General features: G+C 40.1%; 1 protein-coding gene across 1 annotated transcript in view; it reads left to right on the top strand.

Annotated features, from left to right (window-relative positions):
• The window catches only part of LOC137655723 (very long-chain specific acyl-CoA dehydrogenase, mitochondrial-like), a 97,943-nt gene that overhangs the window by 69,848 nt on the left and 11,532 nt on the right, over nt 1-16,563 (top strand). Inside the window, 2 exon segments of the mRNA XM_068389742.1 lie at nt 2,907-3,023; nt 4,953-5,121. Coding sequence (XP_068245843.1) covers nt 2,907-3,023; nt 4,953-5,121 — 286 coding nt within the window.

The raw sequence follows: 16,563 nt of genomic DNA, 5'->3' as shown, positions 1-16,563 counted from the left end.
TCTCAGTCGGAAAGGGCAAGTAATTCCAACAGAATGGACCCTCCACAAGGATGTGTGCAAGAGACTTTGGGCCACTTGGGGCCAACCAACCATAGATCTCTTTGCAACCTCGCTGACCAAGAGGCTTCCAATCTATTGCTCCCCAGTCCCGGACCCAGCAGCAATACATATAGATGCCTTCCTCCTAGATTGGTCACATCTGGATCTCTACGCATTCCCACCGTTCAAGATTGTCAACAAGGTACTGCAGAAGTTCGCCTCTCACGAAGGGACAAGGTTGACGTTAGTTGCTCCCCTCTGGCCCGCGAGAGAATGGTTCACCGAGGTACTTCGATGGCTAGTAGACGTTCCCAGAAGTCTTACTCTAAGGGTGGACCTTCTACGTCAGCCTCACGTAAAGAAGGTACACCAAAGCCTCCTCGCTCTTCGTCTGACTGCCTTCAGACTATCGAAAGACTCTCGAGAGCTAGAGGCTTTTCGAAGGAGGCAGCCAGTGCGATTGCTAGAGCAAGGAGAGCATCCACCATTAGAGTCTACCAATCGAAGTGGGAAGTCTTCCGAGACTGGTGCAAGTCAGTTTCTGTATCCTCGACCAGTACCTCTGTAGCTCAAATAGCTGATTTTCTCTTATACCAGAGAAAAGGACGATCCCTTTCAGCTCCCACTATCAAGGGCTACAGAAGCATGTTGGCATCGGTCTTCCGGCATAGAGGCTTATATCTTTCCAACAATAAAGATCTTCAAGACCTCCTTAAGTCTTTTGAGACCACCAAGGAGCGTCGTTTGGCTACCCCTGGTTGGAATTTAGACGTGGTACTAAGATTCCTCATGTCAGACAGGTTTGAGCCGCTACAATCAGCCTCCCTGAAAGATCTCACTCTAAAGACTCTTTTCCTGGTATGCTTAGCCTCAGCTAAAAGAGTCAGTGAGATTCATGCCTTCAGCAAGAACATCGGATTTTCGTCAGAAAAAGCCACCTGTTCGCTACAACTTGGTTTTCTAGCCAAAAATGTGCTGCCTTCTCGGCCTTGGCCTAAATCTTTCGATATTCCCAGCTTATCGGAGATTGTAGGCAATGAACTAGAAAGAGTCTTATGCCCTGTGAGAGCTCTTAAGTTCTATTTAAAGCGTACCAAACCTTTACGAGGCCAATCTGAAGCTTTATGGTGTTCAGTTAAGAAACCATCTTTGCCTATGTCAAAGAATGCTTTATCATACTTTATCAGACTGTTAATACGAGAAGCTCATTCACATCTGAGTGAGGAAGACCGAGCTTTGCTTAAGGTGAAGACGCACGAAGTTAGAGCTGTTGCAACTTCCGTGGCCTTTAAGCAAAATAGATCTCTGCGAAGTATAATGGACGCAACCTATTGGAGAAGCAAGTCAGTGTTCGCGTCTTTTTATCTAAAGGATGTCCAGTCTCTTTACGAGGACTGCTACACACTGGGACCATTCGTAGCAGCGAGTGCAGTAGTGGTTGATTTGGCGGGTGGTCAAAGTCATTTCTTGAGAGCGCCTAGATTAGGGGTTTGATGAGGTCCTGTTGTATGGGTTGCAACCCTTGATACTCCAGCTCCTAGGGGTCGATCAGCATCCTAAGAGGATCGCGAGGCTCCGTAAGGAAGACGTACTTATAAGGCAGAGTAATCGTTCAAGTCGACTTCCTTACCAGGTACCTATTTATTTTGTTTTTGTTATTTTGATAACTTCTAAAATGAAATAAAAAACTCTTAGCTCATAAAATGTAAACATATATTACTGGTCTCTACCCACCATCCTGGGTGTGAATCAGCTATATATTCACCGGCTAAGTTAAATATTTAAAAATGATATTTTAATTATAAAATAAATTTTTGAATATACTTACCCGGTGAATATATAAATTAAATGACCCTCCCTTCCTCCCCAAGAGAGACGCAGTGGGACGAGGAGAAAATTGAGTCTTTGTTTACATTGAGCTTGGTATCTGGTCGACAGATGGCGCTGTTGGGCACACCCGCAACTTGTATAGCGATCGCTGGCGAGTTTTTTCTGTACAGTTTGTCTGTCGAGCAACAGAGTTGCAGCTATATATTCACCGGGTAAGTATATTCAAAAATTTATTTTATAATTAAAATATCATTTTTAAACTTTAAACAAAGTTTATATATGAATGTAAATATGTTGTTTATGAGACATATGAGAAAGACCTTCAGGGCTTTTAAGAAATTAGGTTTTATTCCAAGTAGGAAAGAACTACAGTATACCTCATGTGTGTATATAGAACCCCTCCCCCACTTTAACATGTTTCCTGCATTACACAAGTCTTGGTGTAAATGGAGCAATTTAGCTGATCGCCCCTTTCATTTAGGTTTTCCATTCATTTCAAGTCAATCCTCTCTTAATTGAATTACAGCATTATTTTTTATATTAACTTTGATGCTCAGATTTTTTTTAGTATGTCATTACCATCAGTGTTAATGCTAATTAGTACTGTAATAATTTTTAATTTGGAGAATTGTTGGCTGTAACAGGGAGACTAAGTTTGTACAGTATTTATATTTTAAAGGTTGCTTATAAAAAAATGGTACTGAAACAGTGGAAATTATATCTTAAGGTGGAAAGAATTTATCAAGAGTAATTTATTAGCAGTTAGTTTGTTAACCTCTTGTTTAAGATTACTTATACTGTAGAAACTAATTTGATGATGTAGATGATGAGATTTACATGGAATATAAAATCTATTCTGGTAAAACCATTGTCTTTTGCAAGTCCTGTCTCATGGAGAATCTAAAGGATAATTTCACCATCATATTTTAGTTCTTTTTTATAATATATTTTTATTAAATAGGGTTTGGTGAGTTCCAAAATTGTTCATTAATTGTACAGTATATTTTAAATTCTAAATACCCTTTCTCTTCTTTCAGGAAAAGCTGGCTCGCATGGCCATGTATCATTATATTACAGAGTCTATGGCTTTCATGATCTCATCAAATATGGATTCAGGATCTAAGGATTATCACTTGGAAGCTGCAATTAGTAAGGTAAGGTCACTAATGTAAAAGACAAAAGTTAATAATAGAATAATGTAAAAGTAAGTTTGAATGGGAAATGTCAATGTAAATGTTAAAAAAGTTAGACTATCCTAAAGAAGTTTTATGTTGGTAAGCGGTTGTCAGAAAATTCTAAACTGTAAATCACTTGTTTTAAATCTTTAGAAACCACAAAATATATCATTTGCTGTCTATTTATTTAGCAGTTGGTACTTTCACTTTGGAAAAAGTGTAAAAATTAAATCAGTACAGTAATGAATTAATATTTTTCTGCTACTAGCTTTCCAATATCGACAGATTTAATATCTCTCCTTTGCATGACTCGTTACTTATTAATTTAGTATATTTATCTAATAGATGCTGAACTTCATAAATGCAATCTAGTATTATCTACATTTTTTGTAACTTAACTGCCAGTTCTCTAGTGAAGTTTTTTGAAGTTTTAAAATATGTCCTGAAGTGTGAAATTGTCAAATTGTATAGGCTTTAGGCCTACAGTAATATGCACTGTATGTCCAACATTAGCGTAATTTCAAATTCAGCAGCTGAGATTAATACGCTTTTTTTGTTCACCTTTGAATGACATAATTAAGGAATGTAGGCAACTTAAATGAAACTCATGAAAACGATTACTATAATCAAGGAAGATAAAATGAAATTACAAAAACAAAGATTACTTCAAGCTTGGGCCATATCATAACAGATTGAATATAGTGCCGGAAAACACTAACGAGTAATCTGGAAACTACTACTCCTTTCGCTACTATTAAAGTCAAAGAAAATTGTGAAATGTATACAAAGATACCTTATTTGTAAATGAATAATTAAATAGGTAAATATATAAATATTGTATATATCCATGCATAAAACAACCTATAGATTGAACAAGGTAAAAAATTAAGACAAATTTTAATTTATCTCATACGTGTAGTATAAAACTACTGCTGAATTAGGAAAGGATGTGTGTAACCCTATAAGCTAGGTTTTGGCTTTTTAAAGATGTTATTATAAATTTTGTTTTAATGTATGCATAGAAATTTAAAATAGAACCCATTCTTTATCATATTTTCCCTACTTACGACACCCAAAAGGGAAACCATTTTGTTAAAATTTCATCACCAATCACAATTCAAGTGATAACTAATAATGCCTATACCTTTTATTAAATTATATGAAAACTCTGTTATTGATTATATGATTGTTAGAATTAGTTTGGAATTTATATTTTACTTTTTATTTATTGGAAATTATATTAGTACTTTTTATTTATATATGTGCATACCCTTGATAGTGGTAGCTTGAATCAGATGCATATTTTTACATATTCTCAGCTAGTCTTGAATATGTAATTTCCAAATATATTCAAAACATCCTATAATAAATATTGCCCAAATATCAATACTCTTATGTTATGATGAATATTGCAAAAATATCAATATTCTTATCAGCTGTTAACAGTTTACTAAAAGCTATTAGTGTCATTGGTTATTAATTGGATGTGTAAATGTGTTTGCATGTTTTATTTGGCAATGGAAGTAGCAAAACAATGGTTTTCACTTGGCATCATACATAGGAAAAACATATGGAAATGAATTTATTTAATTTTTTCGAATCTCTTAGGATACAGTAAGTAAAACAACATTTGTAATAACATCTATATTTATTTTAAGAATACTACTTATTTTTTTTTTTTTGCAAGACAACCGTGCCAGACAATAAAATTTTGAAGATATGAAGAATTGGATCTTTAAAAAAATTTTCTAGCATGTTACATTTTGCTTGCATTAGCAATTTCAGGTCAAAATTTTCATTGGTTTTGTGGTAATGAGTAGTAGACTATTGAATTTTGGATATGAGTTGTAGACTGAAATTTTTTTAAGGGATTTTAAGTTTGATTACATTGTAATGACGATGCTTCAGGTTTTTGCGTCTGAGGCAGCTTGGACAGTAACGGATGAAGCCATTCAGATCATGGGTGGCATGGGCTTTATGAAGGACACAGGACTTGAAAGAGTTATGAGAGACCTCCGTATTTTCAGGATATTCGAAGGAACCAACGACATACTCCGTCTCTTTGTTGCCTTAACAGGTAGGAGCTGGCTTATTAAGGTTTTTGTATGGTCCTCCTGACAGTTAAAAAGATAGAGTAAAAAATTAGTTTGTATTATTTGGTTTACTGTAGTCAAAATATTTTTAAAATGTTTTGGTCTTGTGATTGTTTTTAATGATTGCTTAGAAGTGCATCAAAATGTTTAAAGCTAATTAAATATAGTTAATTGCTAATATGTAGCTTATATTTGAGTTATCAGACCTTTTTTCTGGATTGCTAGTGGTACAATTTATTTAAGGTGTACTTGTGAAAGTTGAAAAAGTTTCAAACAATTAATGTGTAGTTGTTGTTATTATTATTATTATTATTATTATTATTATTATTATTATTATTACTTGGTTGTTGCTCTTATTATTATTGTTGATTTTATTGTCTTTCTCTTCCTGATAATCGTCATTATCTTCTCTTGTCAAATTAATTACTAGTATAAATTGATTAGAGACAAGAGAATGTTTAGTTTCATGTTATAATAAAATTTCCATGCTTAGAGTATGTAGATGATCATGTTTTAATCACCAAATACCTTAAGAATTATGAAGTTTGCTTGATAGAATCTATCATATATGTAGAGTTGAAATTTAAGGTAAATATGAAATTTAAAGAATATTATGCACAAATGAGTACAGTATAAGAATACAAGATTGCCAAAAATTTATTATTTTATCTTTGATACTTAGGAACAATAATAAACAGTACAGGTTCAATTTAAGTTGGAATTTTATATCAAAACAAATCAAGTACTGTATGGGTCAGATTGAATAGTATTTTAGAAACATATCCTGAAATTTCACATGAATATAAGATTCTTGATTATTATGATGTGGTGTTGGAATAATTCTAACCCATATTCATTTGCTATATTGTTTTTAAATTGCAGCTTCGATAACATGACCTAAACTCTTAAACCTTTTTGTGCGTATCACTTCTTTGTAATGGTGATAGGTGGAACAAAAGTAGTGTGTTTATCTAAGTGTTTGGTGTTTGGTTACAATTGCTGGATATCCTGAGTTTGGAGTTATTTGTACCTTTGAAGGTTGTTTAATATACTGTACTGTATTTGAATAATATTTGTTTCAGTATGTCAGTAGATACTGTACTCTTGATTCTCCAAACAAATTATCATAGGTTGGCTAGTTTATATTGTAGGATACATTGGTGTAGTAGAAACATTCATAACCAATACATGGGAGAAGAAAAGGATATATCTATCTATCTATCTATCTGTATAATATATATATATATATATATATATATATATATATATATATATATATATATATATATATATATATATATATATATATATACATACATACATACAGTAGAACCTCGGTTTACGAATTTGATTCGTTCCTAATGCGAATTCGTAAACCGAAAAATTCGTATTGCGAAACAAATTTCCCTATAAGAATGTTATAAAATCGAAATAATTAGTTCAACCCATCTACAAAAACCAATTTTCACAAATTTTTCCTTACACATACAGTACTCTACTGTACTCTACACAAAATTATTAAAATATTGCAGTCATTTAATGATGAAAATATGGATATGCATGCACAGTAAACCTGAACTTTACCTTAGAGGAGTGTCGCTGCTGGCTTGATGGAGACGAGAGGAGGGGAAGGAGGAGGAGGGGGTTACTGCTTGGAGGGAGAATCTCCCTCCATGAGAACTTCAGGAACGTTGACTGGAGTTCTCTTGCGAGAATGGCGTTCACTATCACTGGTTTTGCGTTTGCGAGACTCTTGGTCGTCGTCTTTCACAGTTCTTTTCTCCCCCTTCACAAGATATTTTTCAATAGACACCTGCTTTTGTCTGTTCTTTGAAATTTTATAGAAGTGACCCACCCCATTATCGACTAATGAATTTATTGCACGGTCTGTTTCAGCCTTATTCGGGACATTTTCCTCAAGAAAACTTTTCACGTCTTCCCACTTCTTTAAAAAATCTTTTATCTCACTCGAAGACAGTGATTGTGCAGTGCCTCCCTCCTCCTCAGATGAGATTTCCTCTATTACCTCTCTTTGCTGCTGCTCGTGCAGGTCCTTCAGCTCCTCGGTGGTCAGCTGCTCCTTATGCTCCTGCAGGAGGTCGTCGATGTCATCCGTGTCCACTTCCAGCCCCATTGCCTTGCCCAAGGACACAATATCCTCGTCAACTGCTTCCTCCTGGTTGGGTTCGAACCCCTCGAAATCCCGTTCTGCAACGGTGTCGGGCCACAGTTTCTTCCAGGCGGAATTGAGGGTTCTCCTGGTGACTCCTTGCCAGTCTTTATCAATTAAAGTCAGGCAGTTGTAGATGGAGTAGGGATCCTTCCAAAACTCTCTGAGGGTAAGGTTGGTGCCCTCTGTTATTTCAAAGCAGCGCTGGAACATAGCTTTGGTATAAAGTTTTTTAAAATTTGAGATCACTTGCTGATCCATGGGCTGGAGTATTGGAGTGGTGTTGGGGGGTAGGAACTTCACCTTAATGAACTTGTATTCCTCCGCTATGTCCTCTTCAATGGCTGGAGGATGGGCAGGAGCATTGTCCATTAACAGCAAGGCTTTGAGTGGGAGGTCCTTCTCCAGGAGGTATCTCTTGACTTCGGGACCAAAAACCTCGTTCATCCACTCAACGAAGAAGATCCTTGTCACCCAAGCCTTTGTATTAGAACGCCACATGACGTGCAACTTGTTCTTCTGCACATTGTTCTTCTAGAAGGCTCGTGGATTCTCCGAGTGATACACCAGGAGAGGTTTAATTTTGCAATCCCCACTGGCGTTGGAACAGAACAGCAGGGTTAGACGGTCTTTCATGGGCTTATGGCCAGGAAGGGCCATTTCTTCTGCCGTGATATAGTTCCTCCTGGGCATTTTCTTCCAAAAGAGGCGTGTCTCATCGCAATTAAACGCCTGTTGGGAAACGTAGTGCTCGGAGTCCACGAGCCTTTTGAACTCTTTCACAAAAGACTCTGCTGCCTTCGTATCGGCGCTCCCCTCGCCATGCCGAACAACACTATGGATACCCGTTCTCTTCTTGAATTTTTAAATATTTAACTTAGCCGGTGAATATATAATAGCTGCTGCTCCAGTGGCTCGACAGAAAACACACACAAAAACTCGCGAGCGATCGCTATGAAGGTTGCGGGTGTGCCCACCAGCGCCAACTATCGGCCAGATACCACACATGCATGTAAACAAGCCTTCAATTCTTCTCTGTCGACCTTGACGACAAGACGTATCAATACTCGCTGTATAACCTGGAGTTTTCTCAACATATTTGGTGAAGTACTTCATTTTGGTTTGAGCTTTCGCAGTGCAGGTGTTTTTCCTCAACTTAAACTCTTGAACTCTTTATTGGACAGATTTAATTGTTGATGACTTGGATTGTTTTTTGGACTTTCTTTGACTAATTCAAAATGGCTGACGCTTCACAAGCCCCTAGATTTTGTAAGTGTAATGCTAGGGATTGCAATAGGCGTCTTCCAAAGGCCTCTCTCGACCCACATACTGTGTGTTCTAATTGTCGGGGTAAAACCTGTCAATTAGGAGATCGGTGTGAGGAATGCGTGGGCCTTTCGGAATTCGATTGGCTCGAATACGACAAGTATTCTCGTAAGCTAGAGAGAGATAGGGTAAGGAGGAGTTCCTCTAGGTCAGTAGATTTTTCCTCTCCACATGCCCCTGAACCTAATCCTTCCCCTGTAGTGGTTGTGCCTGAACCCCCTACTGGCACTCAGGAACCATCGATGCGAGACATGTTACGTGCCATTCATGCCTTGGGTGAAAGAGTTGAATCGTTAGCAACAGATCGTAATCAACTCATGGCTGACGTTAAAGAGCTTAAGTGTCAGAGTGCCACAGCGGAAAATCGTGGGAAAGTGATTAGTGCGCAAAGTGTTGTGAACAGTGTTGCGACCGAGGGTTCGTCTGTTCGTGCCTGTCGTTCACCTAGTCCGAGACCTCTTGCAAGCTCCCAAGTCCAGGGGAGAAGTAATGTCGTACGACTTATGGGTTCGAGAGGCCTTGATCAGCGAACAGACGTTCCCTCTATGGTATCAGGCGTGTCTCACCAAGATCGCCCCTACCATAAGACGAGAGAGACCATTTTCTCCTCGTCATACGAAGGCTTTTCGCATAAGAAACCGTGGAGCAAGGTTTCTAGGCCCCTTAAGCGAAAGTCGGTCCCTTCAGGACAGGTCCAGCGTCCTGGCTGTAGCATATTGGGACAGCTCTGACCCTTTGCAGTCATCGGAAGACTGCTCGCCGCCTAAGCAGCAACGTTACACAGGCTCAGAGAGTCTTGGTGTAGGCAAGGTTGTGCCGTCTCAGACGTTAACCCCGTCTTTTACCGCACCCATTCCCGTTGATCCTAAATGGGTTGTGCTGCAAGACATGCAGATTAAGCTCGCCTCCCTTATGGAAGACTATTCTGCCGATAAGGTTCACGATGATCCTCGCCGCTTAACTCATCGAGATCCTGGCCTTCAGCCGCCAAAACGAGCCTTTGCTCGTCCTGTTGACGTTAGCGTAGCTAAGTCACGTCAGTCTCGCTTTGTAGAGCCTCACTCGATGCAGTCACGTGTTGACTTTCAGCCGCATATGGACGTTCAGCCACTTCCTAATGCTCTTGTTGACGTTCAGGACGTTCGCCAACCAGCGGAGTTGACTTGTTTTGACGCTGAGCGTCAACCACCGCAGTCTAGAGTTGTTTTGACTGCTCAGACTAGGCAGTCAAAACAGTCTCGAGTTGACGTCGAGCATCCTCCCGCTCCTGTTGTTGTTGACAATTCACAGGCTGTTAAACAGTTACATGACGTAGCGTCCTGGACTGCTACTAATGCACCAGTGCATGTGGACTCTGCGTGTCAAGCATTGCCAACCCCTTTGCTTGTTACTCAGCAGTTGTCGGATGAGGATCCTTCAGATGAGGACGTTGCTGACCCTCATCATGATGATCATCCTTCGGATGTAGACGAACCTAGAACGGTTCCTCCATCAATGGACTTTAAGAAAGTCATGTTAATTTTCAAGGAGCTTTTTCCCGATCACTTCGTCACTGTTGCTCCTCGTTCGCCACCGTCTGAGTTTGCTCTAGGCTTACCTGCTAACATGCCAGCCTTTACAAAGCTAGTGCTCTCTCGCTCTTCCAAGAGAGCTTTACGACTTTTAGGCGACTGGTTGGAAACCAGGAGGAGTTTGGGGAAGACGGCCTTTGCCTTCCCTCCGTCAAAGCTCTCGTCTAGATCGAGCGTCTGGTATGCCACAGGAGAAGTTCTCGGCTTGGGAGTCCCTGCCTCTGCCCAGGGTGACTTCTCAAGCCTCGTAGACTCTCCCCGCCGCCTAGCCATGAGACGCTCGAAGATTAGTTGGTCCTCCTCGGACCTTGACCATCTGCTGAAAGGCGTATACAGAGCCTTTGAAGTTTTCAACTTCCTTGACTGGTCTTTGGGAGCCTTAAGTAGGAAAATCTCATCGGCTGATAGAGATGTCTCCTTACTGATTATGTCCTGTATGGATAAAGCCATCCGCGATGGTTCTAATGAGCTCGCCTCCTCTTTTACGTCGGGAGTCTTAAAGAAGCGAGAGTCCCTTTGCTCTTTTCTTTCGGCAGGAGTTACTCCCTGTCAGAGATCAGAACTGCTCTTTGCTCCCTTATCAAAGTTTTTGTTCCCGCAACAATTGGTTAAGGACATAGCTTCTTCACTCGTGCAGAAGGACACCCATGACTTGGTGGCGTCCTCTGCTCGCAAAGGGACTCCTTCTACATCCTTTTCTGCTAGACCCAGGATCGACACTCCGGCGTCCAGATTTATTCCGCCCTTTCGTGGCAGAGCTCCCAGCAGGGGAAGTACTCGTGCCGAGGGAAAGAGAGGAAAGAAGAGAGGAGCCAAGTCCTCACGTGGCAGAGTCTGACTGCCCACAGCCTCAGACAGCAGTAGGAGCCAGATTGAAGAGCTTCTGGCAGGCCTGGGAGAAGAGGGGCGCAGACCAACAGTCTGTTCGGTTGCTCAGAGAGGGGTACAAAATTCCATTTGTACGCAAACCTCCTCTAGCGACTTCCCCCATCGACCTCTCTCCCAGGTACCGAGAGGAGTCAAAGAGACAAGCCCTAAACCTAGAAGTGTCTCTATTGCTAGAGAAGGGAGCGGTGGTGAAAGTCTCGGACCTTCGATCACCGGGGTTTTACAACCGTCTCTTCCTAGTCCCGAAGAAGACAGGAGGTTGGAGACCGGTGCTAGACGTCAGTGCGCTCAACGTCTTTGTTACGAAAACAAAGTTCACCATGGAGACCACGAAATCAGTCTTAGCAGCGGTCAGAAAGGGAGACTGGATGGTCTCTCTCGACCTAAGAGACGCGTACTTCCACATCCCTATACACCCAGATTCCCAACCTTTTCTGAGGTTTGTTTTCAAGAATGTGGTATACCAGTTTCGGGCCCTGTGCTTTGGCCTAAGTCCTGCTCCTCTCGTGTTTACGAGGCTTATGAGGAATGTAGCAAAATTCCTCCATTTATCGGGAATCCGAGCCTCCCTGTACTTGGACGACTGGCTTCTCAGAGCCTCGTCCAGTCATCGCTGTCTGCAGGATCTTCATTGGACATTGGATCTGACCAAGGAATTGGGACTTTTGGTCAACCTAGAAAAGTCCCAGCTGACTCCATCCCAAACTATACTGTATTTAGGGATGGAGATTCGCAGTCCAGTTTTTCGGGCATTTCCGTCTGCCACCCGAATAGAGCAAGCCCTGCTCAAAGTCCAACTGATGTTGAAGAGAGAACGGTGCTCAGTCAGGAATTGGATGAGTCTAGTAGGAATTCTATCATCCCTGGAGCAGTTTGTCTCGCTAGGAAGGCTACACCTTCGACCTCTCCAGTTCCATCTAGCCTTTCACTGGAAGAAGGACAAGACGTTAGAGACGGTCTCAATCCCGGTCTCCGAACCAGTAAAGGCATGCCTGAATTGGTGGAATGACAATATCAGTCTGAGAGAGGGACTTTCCCTAGCAGTTCAGAACCCAAACCACGTACTATTCTCAGACGCGTCGGATTTGGGTTGGGGTGCGACCCTGGACGGTCGGGAATGCTCAGGTCTGTGGACCTCAAGTCAGAGGAGCATGCACATCAACGGCAAGGAGCTTTTGGCAGTCCACTTGGCCTTGATGAAATTCGAGAGTCTCCTTCGAAACAAAGTGGTAGAGATCAACTCCGACAATACCACAGCCTTACCGTACATCTCCAAGCAAGGAGGCACTCACTCCCTCACGCTGTACGAGATCGCAAGGGACCTGCTCATTTGTTCAAGAGATCGAGGCATCTCCCTGTTAACGAGGTTTATCCAGGGCGACTTGAACGTCTTAGCAGACTGCCTCAGTCGGAGGGGTCAGGTAATTCCTACGGAATGGACCCTCCACAAGGACGTGTGCAAGAGTCTTTGGGCGACTTGGGGTCAACCCACCATAGACCTCTTTGCAACCTCGATGACCAAGAGACTTCCAATCTATTGCTCTCCAGTCCCAGACCCAGCAGCAATACACATAGACGCATTTCTCCTAGATTGGTCTCATCTGGACTTATATGCATTCCCACCATTCAAGATTGTCAACAAGGTACTGCAGAAGTTCGCCTCTCACGAAGGGACAAGGTTGACGTTGGTTGCTCCCCTCTGGCCCGCGAGAGAGTGGTTCACCGAGGTACTTCAATGGCTGGTAGACTTTCCAAGAAGTCTTCCTCTAAGGGTAGATCTGTTACGTCAGCCCCACGTAAAGAATGTACACCTAAACCTCCCCGCTCTTCGTCTGACTGCCTTCAGACTATCGAAAGACTCTCAAGAGCTCGAGGCTTTTCGAAGGAGGCAGCCAGTGCGATTGCAAGAGCGAGGAGAGCTTCTACCATTAGAGTATACCAGTCGAAGTGGGAAGTCTTTCGAGACTGGTGCAAGTCAGCATCTGTGTCCTCGTCCAGTACCTCTGTAGCCCAAATCGCTGATTTTCTCTTACATCTGAGAAAGGTTCGCTCCCTTTCAGCTCCCACGATCAAGGGCTACAGGAGCATGTTGGCTTCGGTCTTTCGGCATAGAGGCTTAGATCTTTCCAACAATAAAGATCTCCAAGATCTCCTTAAGTCTTTTGAGACCTCTAAGGAACGTCGTTTGGCAACTCCTGGATGGAACTTAGACGTGGTCCTAAGGTTCCTCATGTCAGACAGGTTTGAGCCATTACATTCAGCCTCCCTGAAGGATCTCACTCTCAAGACACTTTTCCTAGTGTGCTTGGCCTCGGCTAAAAGAGTCAGTGAACTTCATGCCTTCAGTAAGAACATCGGCTTTTCTACAGAAAAAGCCACTTGTTCTCTTCAACTTGGTTTCCTGGCCAAAAATGAACTGCCTTCTCGTCCTTGGCCTAAATCTTTTGATATTCCTTGCTTATCAGAGATCGTAGGCAACGAACTGGAAAGAGTATTATATCCTGTTAGAGCTCTTAAGTTCTATTTAGCTCGTACTAAGTCATTACGAGGTAAATCTGAGGCATTATGGTGCTCAGTTAAGAAACCATCATTGCCTATGTCAAAGAATGCTTTGTCATATTTTATCAGATTTTTAATACGAGAAGCTCATTCTCACTTGAATGAGAAAGACCGATGTTTGCTTAAGGTTAAGACGCACGAAGTTAGAGCTATAGCAACCTCCGTGGCCTTCAAGCAAAATAGATCTCTGCAAAGTATCATGGACGCGACTTTTTGGAGAAGCAAGTCAGTGTTCACGTCATTTTACTTAAAAGATGTCCAGACTCTTTACGAGGACTGCTACACACTGGGTCCATTCGTTGCAGCGAGTGCAGTAGTGGGTGAAGGTTCTACCACTACACTTCCCTAATTCCAATATCCTTTTTAATCTGTCTCTTGAAATGTTTTTAATATTGTTTTTTGGGTTGTACGGAAGGCTAAGAAGCCTTTCGCATCCTGGTTGATTTGGCGGGTGGTCAAAGTCATTTCTTGAGAGCGCCCAGATTAGGGGTTTGATGAGGTCCTGTTTGTATGGGTTGCAACCCTTGATACTTCAGCTCCTGGGAGTCTTTCAGCATCCTAAGAGGATCGCTGGGCTTCGTGAGGAAGACAGACTTACAAGGCAGAGTAATCGTCTAAGTCAACTTCCTTACCAGGTACCTATATATTTGGGTTTTGTTATATTGATAACTGTCAAAAACTCTAAGCATATACGCTGTAAACTTAATTAACTCTGGTCTCTACCCACCGCCTTGGGTGTGAATCAGCTATTATATATTCACCGGCTAAGTTAAATATTTGAAAATGATATTTTAATTATAAAATAAATTTTTGAATATACTTACCCGGTGAATATATAAATTAAAGGCCCTCCCTTCCTCCCCAATAGAGACGCAGCGGGACGAGAAGAATTGAAGGCTTGTTTACATGCATGTGTGGTATCTGGCCGATAGTTGGCGCTGGTGGGCACACCCGCAACCTTCATAGCGATCGCTCGCGAGTTTTTGTGTGTGTTATCTGTCGAGCCGCTGGAGCAGCAGCTATTATATATTCACCGGGTAAGTATATTCAAAAATTTATTTTATAATTAAAATATCATTTTTCAAACCAACCACGGCTTGCCTTAAAACTTTCTTTTTCTGCTGATGTGCCTGGCTCACTTCTCACCAAGTCCTCGTAAATGGTTCTTGCCTTCTTGCAAATCATGTTCTCATTTACTGAATCTCCTGCAAGCGGCTTCTCATTTAACTACACCATTAATAAATTTTCTACGTCATCAAGAATAGGTGGCCGTTGTTTTGACAATGACCATACACCTTTAGCTACTTTAGCGGCCTTTATTTCTTCTTTTTTCTTTAATATTGTGCATATCATCGACTGCGAGCGATTGAAAAAACTAGCAATGTCTTTCACACGCATGCCTTGGTCATGCTTCTCGATGATCTCCTTCTTCATCTCGATCGTTATCATCAGCTTCTTCTTACTGCTTTCCTTCTTCGACATCTTAGGAGCCATTGGCTATCACAATAATACAGTACAGTACTGTAATCAGAAATGAGTGAAAATAAAACAAATCACAAACCACGTGTAAAAATCGCAAAGAAATCGTCCACGAATTCCCTAAGTATGTATGCTATCGAGACGGCGGATACTGAGATAATGAACGAGTGAAGGGGGTAATAAAGGGGTTTAGGGGGTGGTAGGTATGCGTGGGAGGAGTCACGTGACTCCATTGTGAGATGCTGTCGTTAAGTTATTTCCATGAAAAATGCGATTGGGAAGCGTGGCGTTAACACTTTTCCACAAAAAACGGCGCGTGGGAGGGAAATTTAAATTCGTTAACCGATACAATATTCGTTAACCGAGACGAATTTTTCAGAGAAAGTCCCTTCGTAAACCGAAAAATTTGTAAGCGGAGTCGTTCGTAAACCGAGGTTCTACTGTATATACACACATTATATATATATATATATATATATATATATATATATATATATATATATATATATATATATATACATATATATATATATATACATATATATATATATATATATATATATATATATATATATATATATATATATATATATATATATATATATACATACACATTATATATATATATATATATATATATATATATATATATATATATATATATATATAATATATATATATACATATATATATATATATATATATATATATATATATATATATATACACACATATATACATATATATATATACATATATATATATATATATATATATATATATATATATGTATATATATATATATATATATATATATATATATATATATATATGTATATGTATATATATATATATATATATATATATATATATATATATATATATATATATATCGTAGCTTAAAATATGGCATCCGATTTTGTCAGCAAACCACTATTTCTTAGGATACATCACTTTATTCTAGAAAATTGCTACTATTTAAATAACTAGTTGTGCTTTAAGAAAACCCTGTACTTTTATTTTAAATTTCGGTAATGTTTTATAAATCGAGTATTGCTGGCTTATTTTTGTTTTACTTTTGGCTGTGATCAGATCAGCTGATGGCTAGCTGCCGCTCTCAAGAATATGCGCGTACGAATACAGTAACAAAGTATTGTTTACACCATTTCTTAAATTATTCAAAACATCTATACAGTTAATATTACATAAGTAGCAATGTGTTATAGCCTATCTTTAGTGCATTTAAAACTATCATTATTCTCTCTCTCTCTCTCTCTCTCGGCTACCTTTCGCTACCTCATTTTTTACCTACCTCTATCTCTCTAACAAATGAAATCTTTGTTGCTTTACAAAGTTTGTTATAGTAAAAATCAATTATGGACCAAATTCTCCTTACTTTTTCCAATCTCGCACCATCTCTGCCACATCGAACG

Source organism: Palaemon carinicauda, chromosome 16, assembly GCF_036898095.1.
Source record: "Palaemon carinicauda isolate YSFRI2023 chromosome 16, ASM3689809v2, whole genome shotgun sequence".
NCBI classification, from domain to species: domain Eukaryota; kingdom Metazoa; phylum Arthropoda; class Malacostraca; order Decapoda; family Palaemonidae; genus Palaemon; species Palaemon carinicauda.
Note: the sequence above shows the minus strand (reverse complement) of the source record. Positions and strands in the feature narration are given on the sequence as shown.